The sequence below is a fragment of the Populus alba genome, chromosome 6 (genome assembly GCF_005239225.2).
Source record: "Populus alba chromosome 6, ASM523922v2, whole genome shotgun sequence".
NCBI lineage: Eukaryota > Viridiplantae > Streptophyta > Magnoliopsida > Malpighiales > Salicaceae > Populus > Populus alba.
The window spans coordinates 21,049,991-21,073,688 of NC_133289.1; the positions used below are offsets into that span (position 1 = coordinate 21,049,991).

Genomic DNA, 23,698 nt, shown 5'->3' on the forward strand with positions numbered 1-23,698 from the left:
AAATAAAGAAGACTTGAATGCACTGTTTGTGATCTTAATTAATTGTCTTGTGGAGAAATAATGAATTTCAACTTTTTACCGTGAATAATATACTAATAAATTAATTAATGGCTCTCCTTCAATATAATTTTCATCTAATGGAACTTATAAAACGTAATTAAATATCATTATATCAATATAAAAGTACTAGTTAACTCTTGGTGCCGATTTTTTTATACTGATGACAAAATTCTTGGAGAGTTGCAAGATTAAAGCAAATCTCCTTTGAGATCAAAGAGCAAATGAACATGCCACCGAGAGGAAGGGGAATTCCAAGAGTAGAGTCTCCCTTTTGGAGAATCTGATGAAAGGATAAAGCGAAGCATCCATTGACAAGTTGGAGTCCGTCTTAGGAGATGTTTCGAAATGTATTTAACATGAAAAATCTTTAAAACATTGTTTTTTAAAGTGTTTTTTTTTTTTTTTATGATTTTGATATACTAATATATAAAAAAAATTAAAACTATTTATTTTAATGTATTTTTAAATAAAAAATTATTTTACAAAACATATTATACCATAATCTCAAGCATACATTTACCGCCTTTCCCATTTATTTTTAAGGATGGCATTAGAAAAATAAATATAGATTCAAGGGAAAAAAAAAAGAAAAACATTATTAAAATAAATAGTATTTTGTGAGGTGGTGCACCTAAAAAGCACCACCTCTTTTAATTTATACTACTAGACTGGTGTTCTCGTTACACTGTAAGTCTGTATTCCTTTTGATTGAGTAACTTTTAAATGTTGCAAGTGCATTTTAAAAAACAAAGAGAAACCAATAACTCGAGTTATCACTCTAACTAGCCAAATAAGTTAGCTTTATTTTGGGGAAAAAAAAGAGGCAATGATAATAAACAGGAAATATATATATATTCATGATAACATGGGAAAAAAGCTTTAGTCCAAGAGCAAAGAGATGATGTCATTAATTTTTATCCAACTAAACATGGAAGGATGAAATAGGGTAAAAAAAGATTTAAAAAACAAATGATCCGTGCCAATCTGATCCAGCATGGTAAACATATAATCTGGATATTAAAGGGAGAGTTAGTCTAGATTAACCCAACAAACATGTCTTCTATGTTATGAAATCGAGATAATTTGATAGAAAAAATTTTTTTTTGAAGAAAACCACATAGCCATATTTTTATATTTTAAAAAAAAAAAAAACAAAGTCAAATGACGATAGCAAAAAAGAAATAAGACAAAAAAAAAAGTCAACCCTATTACTTTTCAAACTCATGGTTTGAGTCATTAGACCGGAAGCATTATACACGAAAAGATCAAAAGGCATACTCTCTAGGAAACGAAACATTAAAGAATGAAATTAAAACAAACATATTTTACAAAAAAATCCAAAATAAAAAAATGCCAATTAAAAGAAGGAGGGTTAAAATCAAAATAAAAAATAAATTAAAGGGCAGCATCAAATTTTCACTTTGAGAGTTAAATTGAAAAGAACAAAAACATTAATAGAAGGAGAAAAAAAATAAAAAGAATAATAACAAAAATGAAAAAAAAAAAACCAATACACAATTAACTTGGATTGAGGAATAAAATTAAAAACAATAAGACTTTTATAAAAGAGTTAAATAAAAAAAATAAAAAATTATAAGAATAAAAATCAAATTGAAAACACCAATACATGATAAGAAATCGAATATGTAGAGTTTTTCAACGTATTTTTTTACATGAAAAAAATCATATATGTAAATAAAAAAAACTTATGCACGAAGCTAATTAAATAAATCACAAACCATTGTGTAAATAAATAAAAAAACAAAGTCATTAACAATAAATAAAAATATAATTGGGAAAAAAAAAGATACAAATATCGATCACGATATTTAATATCGCAACACAAGTTATTACCTGGTTGTGTTTGATAATTTTGCTTATTAAAATCAGTTTGTGATAGAAATAGATACACATATAAAACTTATTGAATTAAATAAAATGAAAAACATACTATGCAAGGGTTAACATATTAAAAATATTATCAAATAAATAAATATTTAATATAAAAAAAAATACCGATGAATTATACTAACCTCTTAAAAAATTACAAACACTCAATATAATTAAGAAATAATTGATTTTTTAACAAGTCTAAATAAGCCAAACAAATCATAGAGAAGATGTATTAATTAAAACTTAAATTTAAAAAATTATTTGAAAAAATACATATAGAAAAGGTATTAATAAAAAAACTATTTTTAAAAAAAAAAAAAATAAGGCCAAGCGTCTGGCTATATGGAAAAACAATAGACAATATGTCGTCTAGAAGTCCCCAAAATCCGACCATTGTGATGATTGTTACTAAAATCATTTTAGACAATTTTTTATTGGACAATTTATATAATTTACAAACATTCTAGTATTGGGCTGTTACTCGATTTTATGAACAATTATTTTTATTATCATATAATTAAATAATAAATAGTTAAAAACTTAGTGGAGTCCGTGATCTAAATTAAGTATCTAATTAGTAAATCTGAGTCAATTAAATATATTATTGTCTTGATATTAAAAAATAAAACCAAGTGAGTTTTGATTTGTTTTTATATATATAAAACTTTCTTACTACTAAAAAAACACCTTAACAATTTTTTTTTCAATTTATGTCTAGCGATTTCCTTGATAATAGCTCTCTTATGCATTAGTACAGTCTCCCTACACAGTAAATAGTAAATTACTATGGCGGGATTTGAGAACCACCAATAAATTATTTAATAATAAATAAGAAAAAAAAACCCATCAACTCGCCAATACATGTGTGTGTATGAATAAATAATCAGTTGGACATAAAAATAAGAGGACAGAAATAACTATAATAGTAACAACATCACAGGAAAAAAGACTAGGGATCTCACATATGACCAAACTTTTTTTTTTTCCAGGTGCCAGCCTTAATTATAGTCAAGTTGTCATAGTAATAAATATTAGGATTATATCATTACATTGATAAAAATCTAAAAGTTGTGTTCAAAACACTACAAACATGTGTATTGTTAATCCTCTCATATTTTACCATGAATTGTTCAAATTTTTGTTTTTTTTCTTAATTTGATCCTCAAATTTGTTTTTGTACGATTGCATTTGTTTTAGTCAAATTTAAAAATAAATAAATCAAATTTTCCAATTTAAAATAAAATTAAAAAAACATGAGATCAAAGTAGAAAATGTACCATGAATGAGTGATTGTTTTAAAGTTCACATAAAAATTTAATTTAGTCCTTAAACTTTTTACTAAACTTACATATCCAGTCCCTCGATATTTTTTCAAATCAATTTTGGAATAATAATTTATTTTTGTATTTTTTGTTTGTAGATTCAAGAGAGAGGAGAGAGATTTTGCTAGATTATAGCAATAGAAAGAGAAATATATCATTGACACCAATTTAGACCATTAAAATAATTGATCCTTATGTCAAATGATTTCATTTAATAAAAGAAGTTCAACTTAGATTTTTTTTTTGTTTACCTTGAAAGTGCATAAAAAACATAAATGAGCTTGTGTAGATTTTTGTTTCAAGTTGATTTTAGGTTATGGGATAGTGTTTTAAGGCCACATATGAAGTTATCGAGGTTCTTGGGGTGTTTTCTAGAATAGTGTTTGGTTACTATCTAGGATAAAAGAGACAAAAATAGTGAAAACAAAAACATGTTTAGTTGAAGAGATAGAGATAGATACATAAGAATAAACATGTCATTAAGACAATTTTAAAGTGAATTTCTATATTTCTAAAATAGGAGATACAAAGGAGATATGTCTTTAGAGACAATATTTATTATTTTTTATTTCTAAAATATCCTTGTAAAAAGCTCTTCATGTTAAAATTATCCAACTAAGACATGTAAGAATAAAAATGATTATTATCATAGTTTTAAAATCCAATTTAAGAGTCAATCTGGAGCAAAGTCTGGGTCAATGGGTGAGGCCTAGGTTATGGGTCAAATTGACTCTAGTCAGCGTAAGAGTGAAAAATGTTATTATGATAGTTTTAAAACCTGATCCGAGGTCGATCTCGGACAAGCCCGATTCATGAGTGAGATTGACCATTGACTTGGATTAAGATAAGAATAAAAGTAGTTATTATCATAGTTTTAAAATATAACTACATGGTCGACCTAAGGTAAGGTTCAAGTCACGTGTTAGGAGGATCAACCCAAGTTGACCAGGGTCCATATAAAATAAAAGTGGTTATTATCATAGTCTGAAAACTTGATTTAGGGGTCAACCCGTGGCAAGGCCCTGATCACGAATTTGGTGGGTCAACTTGGATTGACTCAGGTCAATGTAAGGGTTAAAGTTATTATTATCATAGTTTTAAAATTTGACTTGGGAGTCAACTAGGGCAAGCCCCAAGTCACAGTTTGGGAGAGTCAACATGGGTTGATCCAAGTCAACATATGAATAAAAATAGTCATTATTATAGTTTTAAAATCCGACTTAGGAGTCGACCCAAGGCAAGATTAGGTCATGGATCGGAAGGATTAACTCTGTTAATCAAAAAAATTTATTTTTTTTAAATGATCAACGATTTTTGCACTTGTGTTTTATCCTTAGTTGACCTAGATTTTTTACTAAGCTAGGTCATGTCAATCTTTCCTCTATTTTTTTAAGCTTGGACAAGTTCAGGTCCGAATCAACCCGTCAAGTTAGTTCTAATTTTATAACTAAGGTTATTATAATATTAATAATTCAACACTCAATATAAATTAAAGTACAAAAAATAAAATGTTGAATTATTTTTTAAAATATGTAAGTTTGATAACAATACATATCAAGGGTAAAATAGATTTTTTTATATTTTATTTTATCTTATCCACCATAACCAAATAAGATACATAAATAGTCATTTTATCTTGTACATCACCATCAAACACAATTATATCTTAGTCTTATTTGTCTCCAGTGTCTTTATTTCTTTTGTTTTGGGACAGTAATAAAACACTACCTAGGTAGTATGAGTTAAAAATGGATTTTTAGGTTAAAAAACATTCAACCTTGATTTTCTAGTCATCATAGCGATTGAAATCTTAGATAAATAACATGATGTGTTGGCTGATTTTTTTTTTTTGAAAAAACTTTAGGCCAAACCTAATTATATTAAAAAAATGTGTCCGTGTGCGAGCCCTTCTAAATGGGCCAAGTCCAGTGGCATATGGTCTCTTTCTTTAATTCTTTTTAGTTTTTTTTTTTATAATTTTAGCTTTTTAAAAAACAATTCATATTTTTTTACATGTGTTTTTAAAATGATTTTTTAATTCATATTTAAATTAATATACATTCTCTCTAATTTTTTAATTTAGTATTTTTTAAAATAGTGGTTTTTTTTTTAAGTATTTTGTATGTATTTAATTCTTGAATATATTCTTATAATTCATCTATATTTTCTTATGTTTTATATAATTGAAATTTATTTTTAAAATTAAAAAATATTTATTATTGGATAATATTTATAATAAGTGTAATTTTGCGAGATATGTTTTTCACTTTGATTTTATTTAATAAATTTTATATACATGTTTATTTTTAATATTATTTGATTAAATAAAAATAATAATTTTTATAAATATAGCCATAAAAAATGATCCATTAAATGGATCGTGTTATAATATTAAATATTTTAATATATATTTATCTTCTAATTTTTTAAATAATTACTGTTAATAATTTTTTTATTTATTAATACAAATAATTTTCAATTTATTTAATTCACTACCGGTATAACCCTCTTGATTTGCTATTGATTTTATTTAATAAATAAAAAACTTGTAAAAAATGTCCATGTATTTATTTTTTTTATTGAAAAAAAATAGCTGCAGGTAGGTAGATACAAAAGGTCAATCCCATCACTCTACCGCATGGATTTGATGAATCTTGAGTTACTTGGAGCCCAACTTGATGATGATCCAACGAGCATGCAAGATTGAATAAGATAATCACCTGATACCAGTGTTACATCATCATCACAGCACAGGTCTCCTCCCATGACCCATCATAGCTAGATAGAGATGGAGATGTGATCATAATGGTCTGCTAAGTGTAATTATCACAGGAACAGTAGGGTAAGGCCCACGTGGAAATCCAAAAGACATGAACAGGTAGACAGGGCTTGTAATTGCTTCAATAACTATGTCAAAGATCTCCTCACTAGATTTTCTCATCATTTTTGGTTTTGCTTGCATCACCATTTCTTGTAAAGTACGCTGCTAAAAAACCTGGAACAGTGTATTTCGCTGTTCTTTTCATAGCATTACAGTATTACAGCACAACACGCTTGCCTTGAACCTTTAGGTTTTTAGATTCTGAAGAGAAAGTTAAACTCCCTTACTTCGTTGCCTTTGTTGTTTTAAAATAGCTAAAAGAGCAAAGGACTTCCCCTGAAAATTGGTGCCCAGAACCTGCCATGAACAGGAGTTGTAACAGAGAGAATCCACATATTTTGATTGTGATGATTGCAGAGAAGCAGATAATGAAAGGTGGTGGGGATGGCAAAGAGAGGGAAATAAGGGGCCCTCAAAAGCCTGCAAGAGAAATGAGTGACACTGCACCAAAGATAAATTTGCTTCCCTTTCTCTCTCTTCCATGTCCTTGTTTTTATTCTTGTGTGGCTCCTCTCTCCCCAGCTTGAGTCTTATAGGTACATTTCATGGCCCCTCAGAAGCTTTTTTTGGCTTTTTGGCACCCTCTTCCTTGTTTTTTAGTGGGTTTTCTGATTTTTTTGTCCTTTATTTTCAACACTCATTCGTGTTTATGAGCTTTTAAAATCTTACCGAGGAGAGAAAAATCATGATATCTTGTTAGAGTCAGTCTTAAAATCTAAATCTCAGTTTCTTGGTTTTGGGTTCTTAAAGAAAAAAACTTTACTTTTCTGGTCTCTTAATGCTTGGAGAAGGGTGGGGTTAATGCACGAGCACCTGTTGCCTTTTTTTTTATTACCTAACAAAAGTCACCACTAAATTCTCTCTTTTGATCATGAATCATGCTCTTCATGGAGAAAGAGAAACCAATGATTTCATAGGATGGTTGTGGCTTCTGATTGTAGCTTGTCTTGGGTTCTTTGAGGGAACCTGCATATAGTGTCAACCAGTGTAATAACATTCCACTTTGCCTTGTGAGCATAATAAAATTCTTATGTCTGATTTGGGAAATCCCATGAAAATTCTTCACTCTCATTATTTTTTTTGTCTGCTAGGTATACTGGACAACATTGTATCCACAGGGACTGTCTCTTGTTGGGTGATCGCTATTCAGCAAATGACAAGAAGGTTGGTTATTTTCACATGCCTTTTTAGAATTCCAGCACCCCTGCTATATCCATGCATTAGTTCAAGACAAACTTGAACGTTAATTTTGCTCTTCCTTGCTCCTGATCTCAACTGTTTTAGCATGCTTGTGCAGAGTTCTTTAGGTCTTTTTTCCCCTTGCTTTCCTCGGATGCTATTTTGGTGTTCTAAATACAGAAGGGTTGGGCTTCAGCTACATGGTCTTTGCATCCATCTCCCATCTGTGCTTTTACTCGAATAATAGTGCACAAGAGCTTTGGAAGCTTAAAGTACACACATCTGAATTTTCTCCTATAGCTTACAATTTACAACATCGGGAGAGGTGTCATTTAGACAACATTCTTAGATTACACCTATCATCATCTCCCTTGTGCTGTTGATTTTGTCCATATAGGTCCCTCCTTTAACTCTTAAAAGGTGGATCCATGCTTTCCTGATGTATAGTTTCTAAGTCATGAGAGCATTTTCACCTGTATACAACTAGGCTAGGCCCATTTTGGGCTGTGGTGACTGCTACTAAACTGCAAACTCAACAGCCCTTAAGACAGATATCTGAACGAAATTACACATGCAGGTCTTCTTTCACGTGTTTTAATGGCTGGTTGCTGCTTCAGTCAAATTGTGACTCGATATTGAACAAGAGAACAAAGAGTGTTTTTCTTTTTTTCCAGGGAGAATAAACTAGTTGACACCAATGATAATTTACTCGACTTTAAACATTTTCTTCACCTTGTCTCTATATGTGAATCAGTGCATGGTAGATTGAGAGTGGTCATTGACTTACTTTTATGCATGTGTGAGATGAAAGATCTAATTTAATTTCATCAAAATTAAAACATGAACCTAAGCTGGAGTCTTTATGCACTTTCCAATGAACCTAGGACTACACAACGAGGGATAGCCTCCAACATTACATTGTTAGAACACGAGAAATTGCTGTCACTGGGACTTGGACCTTGCTTCACTTAAGGAAGCAATCGGTAGGCTAAGTCTGATATTCTGGTATGGTTTCCAATGAGATAAAGAATGCAAAGAAGTCTGCAATTTCACACCCAGATATTGCTTGTGTTTCATCATCCATTTTTTTCTGTATGCATGCGAACATTGTTTTAATTTCCTCCTTTAATTGTGGTTCTATGGTTTACATTGAGTGTACTCTGACCTTTTCAAATCATTGCAATTTTCCTGTTGAATATTACTTGACATCAGAAATTAAGAACTTCAAAGAGATTGCCAGCAAAAACAACATAGAATCAGCTACAGAAAGCATGTTAGTGTTCTGTTGTTCATGATCCTTAGTGAGAAGAGTTCCCCATAAGTGCAAAGAACGCTGTTTTGCAAGTGAAAGTGGTCTAACATACAAGTGAAGCATTCAGCTGGTTTTCAAGTTATTTGTGCCTCTTGCCATGTGATTTGATCGATTCACAATATCATGGAGAATGGTTTGTTTGGAGTTCCAATAGATATGGCAGGAAGGAATTCTGTTGCTACAGATCGATCATCACAGAGAACCCCGAACTCACTAGTCCAGTTTGATTCATTCAACCTTAACAACCATTGTCAGACAGTGGTTGGGTTTACCATGCTTCCGACATTGCAAGGAGAACCTATCAATGATCTCCATGCAAACATTCACTTGGCCAATCGATCTTCAGTTATGAACTCAGAGGCATTAGTTACATCTCTTGGAAGGAATGTAGTGGGAGATACTTTACCTGGCTGTTCACGTTCTATTAGTAACACTCCGTTTGATGAGCAATTTGGGGGTGGAACAACAATTTCTAGTTCTTCACTTGCTACTCTTTTAGCCACAAGAAGTGGTCTTCAAGAAAATCCGAACAGCTTGGCAATTTCTGGACCATCAAGCTACCCTTTGGACGAGTTCAGGTCTTTTGTTTCAAATGACTGCACCAATGCTTTGAGCTCTTCATTTGCGTCATCTTTGAATTATGGATGTGGTGAAGTATTTGGTAACATGAATAGTAAGGAGGATTTTGACAGGTTTCCTGCTCCTGTAGAGCTTGGTGGACGAACATCTGTAAGAGCAGGATTTCAACCATATTCGTCCATTGGAAGCCTGCAGCTGAATAGCTGGGTAGAGCCACATGGTGTGAATGTGAGTGCAGGTGACCCTTTTGCATCTGGTAAACCTACTAACGAGCTCTCTTTAAGTCTTTCCACATCCCAGCCTTCTGTCATAGATAGAAGTATCCCAGATCAATGCTTGGAGATAAGTTGTAATCATTTAACACACCATTGCTTGAAAGAAACGAGGTCATGCTCTGAACAAACTTCTTGTAGTAAGGAGCTTTCTTTGAGTTGCAATTCTTATAAAGCTGGTCAATTCTCACAAGTATTAGTAGGATCCAGATATCTTCATGTAATACAGGAAATACTTGCTAAAATTGCAAGCTATTCACTAGAGAATGTGGACCAGATAAGCTCTTCTACTGTTTGGTTCAAGACTGGAGCAAGTACACCGTTCTCTTCAAGATACCCTACTGAAGGAGGTATGGTGTCGATGGGTTCTGATGAATCTCCTGGTGTGAATGGTAGATTTGAAGTTCAAATGGATCCAGCACTTCAGAAACGGGCACTAGAAGCAAAGAGAACACAATTGCTAACCCTACTACAAGTGGTATGTCGATTTAATTATCGGTACTGACTAATTATGAAGCTGTAAAATCTAGTCTAGTTATGAATCATGCTTCTAATTGAAATGATGAGAGTAACTCTTTACTTTTTCATTATAATCCTTGGAGTAGACATGCCATGCAAACAAGTTGCAATTGAAAATTTGCTGAATTCAAGCCTCGTTTTTGTTGGCCATATTTACTTCAAAAATTGCTTGGTTTGACTGTGATTATTCTATTGCCACTTGCTTGTATGGTTGAAGCTAGTTAGCTTTTCTCTTGTTACCATGTCTAGGTTTGTTGGACATGACATATTTGCATGAATAACGCACCCTATTTATTGTTTGCCCAGGTTGATGAACGATATAGCCAATGCTTGGATGAAATACACACAGTTATATCAGCATTCCATGCTGCAACTGAGTTGGACCCACAGATTCACACTCGTTTTGCTCTCCAAACAATTTCTTTCTTGTGCAAACGCCTTAGGGATAGGATTAGCAACCAAATCCTAGCAATGGGAGCTCAGTTAGATAGTGGAGACACCATAGAGATAGAAGGATCTTTTGAAAGTTCGTACTTACAGAAGCAATGGACTCTACAGCAGCTGAAGAAAAAAGATCATCCGCTGTGGAGACCCCAGAGAGGATTGCCAGAACGATCTGTCTCAGTTCTGCGTGCATGGATGTTTCAGAACTTTCTTCACCCGTGAGCTCTTTTCTCCTAACTAACTCTGTCAAGAGCCTTTTAGTATCGGTAAAATGCATTAGCAAGTGAGTTTTGTTACACGTTCGATTTCTTTCAGGTACCCTAAAGATGCAGAAAAGCATTTGCTAGCAGTAAAAAGTGGACTAACAAGAAGCCAGGTGCATAAAAGATTATACAGTCGACTTGAATATTTCAAGAATCTTAAGGACATGCTGAATCCTTGTGTTTTAATCACTTGATACTATTAAATAGACTTTTTTGCCAGGTTCTCATGTTTTCCTTTACTAAATTCCGGAAATGAACAGGTGTCCAATTGGTTTATAAATGCTCGTGTTCGTCTATGGAAACCGCTGATAGAGGAAATGTATGCTGAGATGAACAGAAGAAAGGTGCACCAAATCGAGGAGGGAACCTACAGAGGCCAGATTAGCATCAGCAATCCAAGATTTAATGTGAATTAGAGAGTGGGAAGTAAAAATTAGATATGGTAATGGCATAAAGAACCACTTGTTAATTACTATTATTTAATAGATGAAAAAAAAGAAAGACATCCACAGCTGGATATAATAGTATATAAATGTTCCACAAAGTTTTGGGGTTCACAATTTAATCATGTATTGTTAGTATTAGTCCTCCATTAGCCTGGATAATGAAGTGGAATTATTTTGTATGCGTTGGACATGCCATGCCCAACCTTTCTTTTATTGCAGACCAGATTATATGGAGTCTTCATTTGACTTATGCCACATAAATAACTAAGAGTGTGTGTGTAGCGTGTAGCGAGTGTAGAATCATGTTTGTGTCTTCTCAACTAATTCCTTGCGTTTATTTTCACGAGGTTGTCATGTTGTGTTTCAAAATTATGCCACTATCGTTATTTTATACCACACATGATCAAGAACCTGCAATCTGTCTACCATGCCTGTACAGCACAATTGTGTATAATTTGTAATATAATTGTAAGCTGATTTTGTTGACCTTGTGATTGGACGTTCTGCGTTTACCATTATATCAGCTGTCTTGAATTCTTACTGGGATAGGAGCGTATCTGAGCCAGCATCTGCTGGATGTTGTTTTACTTGGACACTTCCATGGAACACCCTGTAAAGTCTGTCTCCTTCGCAAAAAGGAATGAAGACTCAATTCTGTCCCTAAAGAGAACAGATTCTAGTCTTGTATAGCCCTCGTATCTGTGTTCCTTCAACTATTGAAGCGCATACCTGGGAAGGGAAGTGATGAAAGCTTTGCTCATTCTCAAAGTGTGCGGTGCAGTGTATTGAATGAACCAATTTACATGTGTTGGTGAAGCAAGTGGGGCTGACGAAAAGAGGGATGGTATTGCATGGATGATCGATTACTCTTTTATATTTAGGTAGAACTTTATGGATTTTAAATTTTATTCGCTCTCGGAAAAAAAAGGAAGTAATTGCTAAAAATTTGATTATTTACTACCTATATTTTAAAGGTTTCAAACCCCAGGGCTGGCAAGGAAGAAGATGCATGGGGTTTGATCTCTATTGTGTAGGTCAGTATTTGAAGGGGACGAGAGGATGTCGATTCAAAAACCAATGGACTATCCTTATAGCCTAAAAAGAAGAGCTAGAACATGCATGTTTGGCCTTTAAACCGTATTAATTATCACTAATCTTTACCCAGAAAAACTATGACCAAACTCAGATAGTGAACTCGTGGACGTCCATTAGGAGTTCAACTTTTAACAAAAACACGAGCACTCCACTGCATTCGCGCCATGTCTTTGTAGTGCATGCAAAGCTGTCAGCAATTTCTGGACACGCCGGCCCTATAAGAACCCGCCTTGCCACACCACTCTCTGTCAATACTCAATAGATCAGAAACTGGGACTTGGAGGAGTGGCAATGGCAAAAGTGGTGGTGGTTTTCGACCTTGACAAGACCATTATTGACTGTGATGGTGATAATTGGGTCGTGGAAGAGTTAGGTTTCCATGACTTGTTCGCTCAGCTCCTTCCTTCTTTGCCTTGGAACCATCTCATGGTTAGTTCTTAAATATGTGTCCCTGATTTACATTAGTTTATCACACATTATTAATGTCAATGTTGCATGTAATTGGCAATTACCTTTTTACAAACGGGGTTTATAACACCCTTGATTCTTTGATGAGAATGATTTCCTGTTTGTTTTACCAAGGAAAAAACAAATAAATGTTGCTGCTTTTTGTCTTGCTCTATATAATTTTTTATTATTATTATTGGCTCTGGAACATTAGAGGGATTGATTATTTAGTTCTAAAATTCTTTGTAAATATCAGAGACTGACATGCAGCTAGTATTTTTCAGGATACGATGATGATGGAGCTTCACTCCTGAGGGAAGACAATACAGGATATTGCTGAGTGTTTGAAAAAAGTCCCAGTATTATCTCTGCAATTAAATCAGCTTCTGGGCACTGTAACACAACTGTTTCTTCTTCTTCTTCTTCTTCTTCTTCTTTGGTCCCTAAACTCCCATCCCACCTCTTCCAGGGTTTTGGTTTGAACCTGAGACTTCCTAGTGGAATGATATTCTTCACAGTTAGGTGTCGCCTTTGAGACATGCCGGCAAAGTGATACACATAACCATGTTAGGATAAATTGCTCAATTGGTCTTTCAGGTTAGGAGTTGATACCAAGGCTGTCCCATGTTCTGCCAGTTTAAGTCCTAGGGGTTCACAAATTCTTAATGCTGTACAGAAAAGAAAAGAAAACATTGCATGCATGGATTGCTCAGGTGTGATTTAGCGATTCTGTCAATACCCAGAAAAAAATACCAGTCTTGTTTTCTACCGCTACCCACATAAAAGTACCTGAAAAGAATTCAACCAAGCAAAGAGGATACTATAAAGAGAATTTGAGGTTATAATATCATGTCAAACACAAGATTTTGGTGTTAATACTCTCTTTATGAGAATTGCTTTCTTTGCATAGAAGAGACTGGAGCACATTACAAGGCTAAAAATCAGCCATCATATCGGACTATACAAGATATGAATAAAGTCTATCAATTATATACCTATATAATATATATTTCTATATATAGCTAGACTAAATAAGATAACACGTATTAAGCCATCAATTTTGCTACTGATTTTCTTAGAAATGACTTTGCTAATGACAGGTTTATCATCATTGAGAATCAGAAAATGACATATGAACACTAGAAGCCTTGAACCACACATAGCACCCTCAACCACCCCATTGTCATTGAGTGACAGTAGAGCCCCACCATCCTGGACATTTCATGGCCGGTTCTGATTTCATTTTTTATGCCAAAATGCTACAACCAATCAAGATCCATGTTGTTCATGAAACTTCTCCAGCTTGGCCAGACAAGAATAATACCTAATGCTAGAAGAATATCCTGCTATTATATCTAACAATATTGACGCTCCATTTGGCTACAGTTAACCACTCATTATACTTTTTAAGTGCCAGCTCGGCTCATACAAAGAAGATAGTTTAGAAGAAATCCAAACCAAACTCAACACCACTGGTGCTTAGGTCTTGTCGCAGTTATGAGGCTGAAGGACATATAAAAATTCCAAAAAGTTCCCATCATTCCATTCCCATCTGTAATAGGAAAGGGACCTTCCACTAGTCACAGCATCAGCGAGCTTAAATTACAAAAAAAAGATTAAAAACCTGAATTGACATGGAACCCAACAAGGAAGAAATATGTATAATTTAAAACCTGTGAAAATGCAAGTTCAACGCCCAACCTTTATTATCACTATCATTATTTGCTTATCAGTGTAAAAAAAAATTATTTCAAGGATTTACAACTGAACCCCCTCCCTCTCCACCTCAACTAACGTTTATGATACAAATAAAAGAATGGCAACATCTGCTTCTTTCTAAATATTTTTCCCTTGTATCTTTCCTCTTGACTTCTATCTACAATCTTCTAGCAATCCTCCAACATTTATAATCCCAACCAATCAAAGAAATTAAAAACTCCTCCAATAAATAGATTACAAAAAGCATTCTCCACGTCCCCGGCCATTCATATCCTTTTAAACTTCTAGAGATATGCGTGTTTTTATTGGTTTTAACTTCAAACCCATGCTTTCCGGTGATAGAAGCTCTGGCGAGATGCAAATTGGACTCAGAGGACTTCTTGGACTAACACTCAACTTAGGTGGCCTGTACATACCGTATCCCATGAGAAAGTATTCCAGTGGTATTAACATGGCATGGGGCTGCTCCTCTGTCACCATTGACCCACATGCCTGAACCTGTAGGGAATAGTTTCAATAAATAAAACGTGATTCCAGAGTCCCAGGTACACACACAAAACCAAATTTTAAAAGTAATGGAAATAGACCTGTAATGCATACCTCAACTAAGGCACTACATCTTCTGTCAAGTTTTGAGGTCATGTCAAGAGCCTCAAAGTGAAACGGAGAGCTCTCACCAACATATATTAGTGAGCGGCAACGTAGTTTTCTCAATCCATCACTAATGTCTTGTCTCCTGCAAGAAACCAATGAATAACGAACTTAAGTTACATTGTATAGCATGTGTTTGGCATAGTTGGTGCATAACATGTGCCACCTATCTATGGGCATGATGAACACAAAGCAATGCCCCATGGCATAAAAAACAATACTCAATAAACACAAAGGGCTTCTATCATTACCCATTCATTGCTTCAAGAAATCGCCAAACATTTAAACCCTGCCTCTCATCCAGCAACTGACAAAAAAAAGACGCCATCAAGTGTGAGTATTGGTTCTCGACTGCCAATAATCAGTTGATCTCAAGTTCTGGTTTTATAAATGGAATCAGAAAATGAATAAACAAATGGATAGGTAAGGCTGATGACTAACTCTTCTGCAGGCCTGCACTACATCTGATTCTGGTACTTGAGCACTACCACGAGCTTCCTGCTACATCGTTTAGAATCAAATCATCAGAACAAACCAATTGCAGAAAGACTTGATTTATGAACTAGAAGCACAAGAGTACCTTGCTGAAATACCGCTTAAGCAATAATTCCTTCACCACTCCACACATGCCGTAATAGTATAGTAAATTAGACAAGACCTGCGAGTAATTTAAGAACACATGTAAGAATAAGAATGAGAATAGGATAACTTGACCGACAGCAGATCACCAAAAGAACTGTTACAAGAATAAGAAACCTTGTTATACAGCCATTCTGTCCAAGAGGGTGCATTGCATAGAGGGGAAATAAGTATCAAGCCAAGAACACGTTGTCTATATTTCATCTGTGGCCAAAGCAAAATAAAAACACCAGTAAATCCCAGGTCAAAACAGAACTTAGAATCGTTAAGTAGAAAATCATGTGAGCCACGCCAAGGAGGAAAGCATACAGCAAACAAGGTAAGAATGTAAGCTCCAGCAGTAACCCCCATACACATCACTGCATCAAGTCTGAAAAAGAAAAGAAATGTGACAGAACGAAAAAAACACATCAGATTATACCCCACCATAAACTAAATAAAGAAACAACAATGTCCATGATATACAAAAGGAGACAGTTGAGGCCTTCTGAGCATGCAGTGCTATGCCTGGATAGGCCATCTAAAGAAAATTTTAAGCATGTCTAACGACATGTGCTTACCCAAAATAGTTGAGAACATCAGCAATTTGGTCTGCCAAGTCATCAACAGAAAGCAAGGGGTCATCAGGACTAATTGTGGCAGCTCCCAACTGCAATAACTCTTGAAGAAAGTGCCACATAAGAAACACAGGGAAAGCATAGCATTCCACAGAACCAGAAATTAGAGCAGTGTGGGCATGCAATACGTTCAGAACCAGGATATGCAATCAGTGGTCAAGCTACAAACCTCATGCCCAGGAGGACTGATGTGATATATGCAAAAGTTGTGAAGGAGCAACGAGCATGCTTCCGGACAAAAGAACAATCCTTGAAAACAAGAAATATCTGCTTGCAGGGTGCATGGAAAGAAGTTTAAGTTAGAGCATGGTTGACACTTGGCAGCGTGTCTCCAAAAAAAAGGAAAGCTCAGTAAAGTCTATGGTATTTTCAGAATCATGCACTGATAGAACTAGTAAAAATAATAAACTACTTCCATCTTCAGTTCCTAATCCACAATGTGTGAATTTTCATTTAAGTTGCATCTGCGAGCTTAGAAGCAAATATTCTAATGAGACATGGACATAAATCTCTATAAGTTCCCACATTATTGGACAACTTGATCTATTTCTCCACATGTATTTTTCAAAACAAAAGCCACTACGACATATGCCAAATGCCAGTTAATGAAAACTTGAGAAGTTGAATGCATAAACCAAATATCTATAATCAGCATGACAGGCGGGAAAACTGAAATGAAATATACAATCGCAATTTACTTACGATTTAGAGCTAAATCAGGATAAGTAACAAGAGCGGGCTTGTCTTGGTCTCCATATACAGAAACCGACACATAACCACAGCAAGTTTCAACAACATACTCCTGCAAAATTGAAATTCAGTCAACAAAACACTCGAAAACAAATCAATTCAAACAAAAGCAAAAAACAAACAAACAAACCACAACCCTCATAATTACAGGGTCATCGAATTTGGTAACAAGATCAATGCATAAACCAACCAAAACCCTTTTCTAAACAGATACAAAGCATTCAAAAGGTAAACCTTTGATGAAAAAAGGACTTCTTCCTTTTACCTCTCACTTGCTCCACAAAAAAAAAAAGTTAAGTTTTAGGCATGCCCAAGTTAAGTATATTCTACAAGCAGATAGAAACTTCCATGTGCATCACTTCTTTTTCAAAAACAAACCTTAGCTAATTTGCCCATTTGGAAAACAATCATAACTCAATTAACGAAATGCAGGTCTTCACATAATAGACCATACCATTTATTAATACAAGAATCAAAAAACAAAAACATTTCTTTACTGTTTAATGTTTACCAGACCAAGAACCCAAAAACAGAAACGGAAATGGAAATCTTCAAGAATTAATTAATTTCCACATCATTCAAAAGAAACCAGAAAAAGAAGACTGAAAGAAAACCTTGCCAGGATTCCTTTCCTTATCCCACATTTTCTCAGAAACCAAACAAGTTTCAAGAAATCAAAATATCAATATATATAAGAAACCAGAAAAGGAAGACTGAAAGAAAACCTTGCCAGGATTCCTTTCCTTATCCCACATTTTCTCAGAAACCAAACAAGTTAAGTTTCAAGAAATCAAACTATCAACATATATACATAGATATAGATATATATAAAATATGAATGTACCTTTCCACTAAGAGAAGGCGTCTCCATATCAATGGAGACTGAGTCACTTGAATCTCCCATTTCTTGATATTTCCCTCGTTTACTTCTCTCCCTCTGTGTTTTTTTTTTTTTTTCCCCTTCTCTTTCTCTTAATTTGAGGGTGCGGTGGGCTTGTCTTCCCTGCTTTTTATATCAATTATTTTTCCTTCTGTCAATCATTTACTCATTTTCTCTTTCTTTGAAAAAAAATAAATAAATGAAAGAGTTAACTCGAGAGCGAGTCACCGACGCTCGCAGAGAACTCACGAGAGGCCCGTATCTAACTTAAGCTCTGGTTAATTTTAACCTGGGTTGGAGACCGACAGTTTCTGAAAATTACTGTTTTGTCCCTTTTTTCAATGGACATGGACTGCTACTTCTAAGGACTTTTTAATTTATTTTATTTATGTTTTGGGGTTCTTTTATATACGGTTGATTATTGACTTTTGACTAATCAATTACGAGTGTTGGGGTAATTGTGGGGCATAGAACCGTTTGATCAATAATTCCAGCCCTTGATTTAGTTTCTTCGAGTATGGTGTTGTGTTAAAGATTTCTACTTTCTACTATGTTTAATGCGTGGATAGTAATATGGAGCAGGTTAATTTAAAAAAAAAAATTAGATTTTCTTATTTTTTATATTAGTGCGTTAAAATTATTAAAAATTATTAAAAAATTTACACAAAATAAAAATTCAGATGTTTCATTGAATGATTATATAAAAAAAATTATAATAATAAAAAGTAATTTTTTGATGATTGGGAAATATAAGTGATATCCTACTTATTATTCCATGAAATCCACTTTAAATAAATAAATAAATACAGGTAAAAGAGATATATTAAATGTGAATAGTGAATAAAATATTACTATTTATTTAATACGCACCATAATTTTTTCTAGCAATAATGATATGCAAATAAGGGTAATAATAGTAATTACAACATCAAAGACAGAGAAAAAGAAAAAGGTAATGCTGACGGTGACGTGACGGTGACAGCGATGATGATAGTAGTTGAAATAATTTGAATATATTATTGTTTGTGAAATATTTTGTAGATTTAATAAGTTGATTTTTTAAAAAAAAAATAAATTATGCAAAACAAATTGAGAAAAATACTTTCTTTGTTAAATATTACATGCAAACAAATGTCCCTTAAGTTTTATGTTTTTTTCCTTTTAATATTTGGAGAAAAAGAAAATGTATTCAGTGACTATCTTACATCCCATAATTAATTTCTTAGATATCCTAGATTTCCTTTGCTATAGCTTGATATAGATACTTTCTTTTTTCTCGCTATAGCTTGATTTTTTCAAGCTACGTTCACTATCTCAGTTTTATATGGACGCCTCTTGTTCCTATTGTTACTGTTCCATTTATTGCATAGTATGTGACCTGGCGAGCTAGAAAAAAAAATCTTTGGCACTAAAAAAAAAAATTAAGACACCACAAACATTTATTTTTTTTAAAGAAAAAATTAGAATTCAGGTCATAACCGTTGCTAAATAGAATAAATGTATCTTATCCCACAACATCATATACATTAAACAAAGAAACAAAAAGGAGTGATTATGAAAAAAAAATGTTAATTAAAAAGAAAGGAACAACTAAGACACGTATCAGTATAGCCAAAACAACACAGAGAAAAAAAAAAAAAATCCAAGGTAAAGAGATGACTCAAGCAAACTTGAGTGTGCTTATCGGCGTGCAACTCATGCATGAGATCATGATAATTTTTCAAAACACATGAAAAAATAATAAAATACATAGCATCAAGGGATAAAAAAGACCAATATCACCCGAGTTAACTTTTTAAACCTGTATCTCGATCATGAGCCTGGCACAAACCTAATAGCAATAACCACAACTCTTAATTCATAACTAACCCGATATTGGAGGATAAAACTAGAAAAAAAAAAGGAAGTTAATTTGACAAAAATCCCTTAAGAAAATAGTAATATAAAATAATAAAAGCCAAATGCTGAGCGAAAAAAAAGGTGGTAGAAACATTAATTGATTTAGGTGTGAAATTACAAAAAAAAAAATATTTTTACAAGAGAAATCAATTTATAATTCTAAAATCAAAATAAAGAAAATCAAATCTGAAATCAAAACAAAATAAAAGGAAAAAATAACATTTCAATGTTAAAAGATGAAAATAAAAAAATTTTTTTTTTTATAAAAGCACCCAAAAAAAGTGATATAAAAAAATGAGGTCTAAATGCTAAACTAAGAAGTAAGGGGGTAAATGATATTTATTGACTAAAGGGTGAAGTTAGATATAAAAAAAATCAAACATTTCACAAGAGAATCCAAAACAAAAATTTAAAATCAAAAGAAAGATGATCAAATCTGAAATCAAAACAAAATGAGAGGAACATTAACATTTCAATGCTAGAGGATGAAATTGAAAAATAAAGTTTGATAAAATGCCTCAAAATAAATAAAAAAAGTAATATAAAAGGACGAGGACAAAATGATAAATAAGAAAAATAAGGGGAAAATAAAATTAATTGATTAAAGGGTAAAATTGAAAAAAATCAAACATCTGACAAAAAGAAACCAAAACAAAAACTCAAAATTAAAAGAAAGAGAATCAAACACGAAACCAAGACAAAATAAAAGGAAAAATAATGTTTTAATCAGGGATGGATTAAAAAAATAAGAGTTTATGAAAAAATCATATAATAAAAAATAAAAGGACTATATCAAATACCAAGACAAAATAAGAGGACAGCATGGATTTTCTAATGGAATAACATGTTTTCCAAGGTAAAGAAAGAGATAAAAGAGAATAAAGAAAGAAAATATTGTCGGAGCCAAACTGTCCACCGAACCACGACACATGTCATCTCATTTGGAAGAGAATGTTGTGATCTTTTTAATGTCATTGTGGATGGAAAATTTCCACTACCTAAATCCTCTATACATGCTGTTTGAAGCCTACAAAGTGATTTAACATGCTGGCATATGAACAGAATGCGTTGATAAACTTTTTTTTTTAATTTTGTTTTAAAATATTAAATTGCCCTGTCTTGACCCATAACTACAAACAAACCGAAAAGAAAAGATCAACAAGCCCTCATACACATTTAAAACATATTTGTTTAAAGAGGCAACAAAGTAAATTTAAAGGGTTTAAAAGCAAAAAGACAAATGTGCCCCTGCATCAAAGCAATTTCCTTCTGTATTTCAAGGGCATCCAAGCCATTACATTGTACAATTAAAAAAGAAAAAGACATCCTAAACCGTAATCAAAATAATAATGACGATCGGTCCACGTACAATTACAAGTCATTTCATTGCACAACTGTACCTAGAGGCCACGTGAAATGAGTTTTTTTTTTTTTTTTCAAGAAATGCAGAATAGTAATTACACTGTTCCATCAAAAATGCCCCTGCACAAAGCAATTTCTTTTGTACTTCAAGGGCATTCAAGTCATTACATTGCACAATTAAAAAAGAAAAAGACATCCTAAACCATAATCACTAAATAATAATGACGATTGGTCCGCGTACATTTACAATTGCACCTAGAGGCCACGTGAAATGAGTTTTTTAAAAGAAATATAGAATAGTAATTACACTATTTCCATCCATAATGCACTGAATATCCGTGCATAGTAATTTCTCAATCTTTTTTATTTATTTATTTATTTTTAATGATAGTGTAACAAAACAGGGAGATGCAAAGTCGCTCTTTCAACCACAGGATTATGTAGTTGAGACATCATGTGGTTAGATTGAAGTGGGAGCCAAAAAAATTGCATGCAAGATTATAAGAGCAAGAATGTCACTCTCCATTTGAGTTGGTATCTGTCACTGGCATTCACCAGACAGTAACCCCCAGGTCCCTCTAGATGCTGCTGCTTCCATGTCCTTGTAAAGGACTCTTCTTTTTTAATATAAAATAAAAAATTATTCGGCTTGCTAAACTGTTTCAGGTTTTCGAATTGGAAATATATATATAATTGTGTTTTAAATATTGGTTTTATAAATATAAAATAATATCCTTTTTATTTATGAAAATATATTTTCATTTATTTTATTAAAAATATGTATTTTTTTAATTGTAATTAAAATTAATTTTCTTAAATCATTTTATGTTTTCAAACCGCAGAATCAAAAGTTATAATACCGCTAGACATCCACCAAAAACATTCTCTAGATAAAATAAAATCTGGGAAAATTAGAGTTCTAGTAAAAAATTTAATCTCATAACAGTTTTAATTAAATATATATATATATATTTTAATTGTAATCAAAAGAAATTTCTTAAATCTTTTTTTTGTTTTCAAACTGAAAAAAACAGAAGTTATAATAACGCTAGACACCCACCAAAAACGTTCTTTATATAAAATAAAATTTGGGTTACAGCAAAAATTTAGGTTTTTTGATTGGAAATATATATAACTGTGTTTTAAATATAAAATAATATCCTTTTCATTTATGAAAATATATTTTCATTTATTTTATATATAAAAACTCATCTCATGACAGTTTTAATAAAGTATGTATTGTAATTAAATATTTTTTTTCTTGAATCTTTTTTTTTTTCAAACTACAAAAGCTAAAGTTATAATAACGCTAGACATCCACCAAAAAGGTTCTCTGGATAAAAAATAAAATAAAATAAATTAGGGTTTCAGAAAAAAATTGCCGTTTTAACACACAATGAAAGGAATTTATTTGATTCAAAGAAGCCTGTTTTCATTTGTAGATCCGGGGTCGCCATCGTTTTCACTGTCATTTGTAAATTACTTAATTTTGACTCTGAAACTTTTCACAGTCATGGATATTTTTCCTTTTTCTTTTCTGGGCCCTTAATTCTGGAATCTTCTTTTGCTGAAGTTCATATGGCATCGCCTCATGAAGTATATGTACTTTTCTTTTCTTCTTTGTTTGCTTGTTTTCTAACCATTGAATGATTAAATAATTGGTATTATCTTATTATTTAACATATTATTTAACCAATGAAATCATAATACTATTGAACGAGAAAAAAAAAACTAGCATACAAAATAGAAAAATAAAATATTTATTTATTTTTTAAAAAAACTTGTTCTTTAAAAACTGATTATTGAAAATGATAATATACAATACCAACATAAGCTAATTAATCAAGAAAAAACTATTAACATTAATCCCCTAATTACCATATCATAAGCTCAATTACATTGTAGAAACTACAATAACTTGGTTTTTTTATTAATAAAAATTTATTTTTTATTTACTTTACATGTAAAAATTCATCTCACAATATCTTTAATTAGACAGATATCTTTTAAAACTATAATTAAATTTTTTTCAAGAAAATTATTTTTTTAACCTGAAATAAAATCCATAGTAATTACAAACACACTTGGAATTATAGGCAACTCTTTGCTTGATGGTTTGCATAATCCCACTAAAAAAGAAAAAAGAAAAAAAGTACAGTTGTTTGGCAGCATTCGTAACTTATGGTGCACTCTTAACCCGATTTTTTTTTTTTTAATTTTTTTAATTTATTTATCTTTGACCAGATCCAGGAATGTGCTCTCTAAATCACATCATTAACACACCAACAACAAATACATACATATATATATATATATATATATAATATTGCTTATATTTTTGTAATCATAAAGCAATAGATTGCTCCTTTTCTTTTTCTTTTATACATGTGCAGATCCACAAGTACCCCGTGAAATTCCCTAATAAATTATAAGGCAATAGAGTGCATGTTTTACATTTCTTTTCGATTT

At 32.4% G+C, this 23,698-nt stretch overlaps 2 protein-coding genes across 5 annotated transcripts; one reads left to right on the top strand and one right to left on the bottom strand.

Annotated features, from left to right (window-relative positions):
* Positions 1-6,198: 6,198 nt before the first annotated feature.
* LOC118030807 (homeobox protein ATH1) lies at positions 6,199-11,409 on the top strand. 3 transcript variants are annotated; one of them, XM_035035081.2, is made up of 6 exons: positions 6,199-7,166; positions 7,248-7,320; positions 7,454-9,976; positions 10,324-10,679; positions 10,777-10,837; positions 10,985-11,409. In XM_035035081.2, the coding sequence occupies exons 3-6, from the start codon at positions 8,771-8,773 to the stop codon at positions 11,138-11,140; spliced, it is 1,779 nt and encodes a 592-aa protein (XP_034890972.1). In that variant the 5' UTR covers positions 6,199-7,166; positions 7,248-7,320; positions 7,454-8,770; the 3' UTR covers positions 11,141-11,409. The 3 variants fall into 3 exon arrangements, with proteins under 3 accessions (XP_034890972.1, XP_073265883.1, XP_073265884.1); XM_073409782.1 differs by having other exon boundaries at positions 6,199-7,143; XM_073409783.1 differs by having other exon boundaries at positions 6,199-6,692.
* A 2,985-nt stretch (positions 11,410-14,394) lies between these two features.
* LOC118030809 (protein NDL2) lies at positions 14,395-18,206 on the bottom strand. Of its 2 annotated transcripts, none has more exons than XM_035035082.2 (11): positions 17,933-18,206; positions 17,041-17,140; positions 16,508-16,605; positions 16,282-16,370; positions 16,031-16,091; positions 15,839-15,925; positions 15,663-15,740; positions 15,524-15,583; positions 15,334-15,389; positions 15,032-15,167; positions 14,395-14,929 (listed from the first exon to the last, which is right to left on the bottom strand). In XM_035035082.2, the coding sequence occupies exons 1-11, from the start codon at positions 17,990-17,992 to the stop codon at positions 14,708-14,710; spliced, it is 1,047 nt and encodes a 348-aa protein (XP_034890973.1). In that variant the 5' UTR covers positions 17,993-18,206; the 3' UTR covers positions 14,395-14,707. The 2 variants fall into 2 exon arrangements, with proteins under 2 accessions (XP_034890973.1, XP_034890974.1); XM_035035083.2 differs by having other exon boundaries at positions 15,524-15,580; positions 17,933-18,203.
* Positions 18,207-23,698: the final 5,492 nt, after the last annotated feature.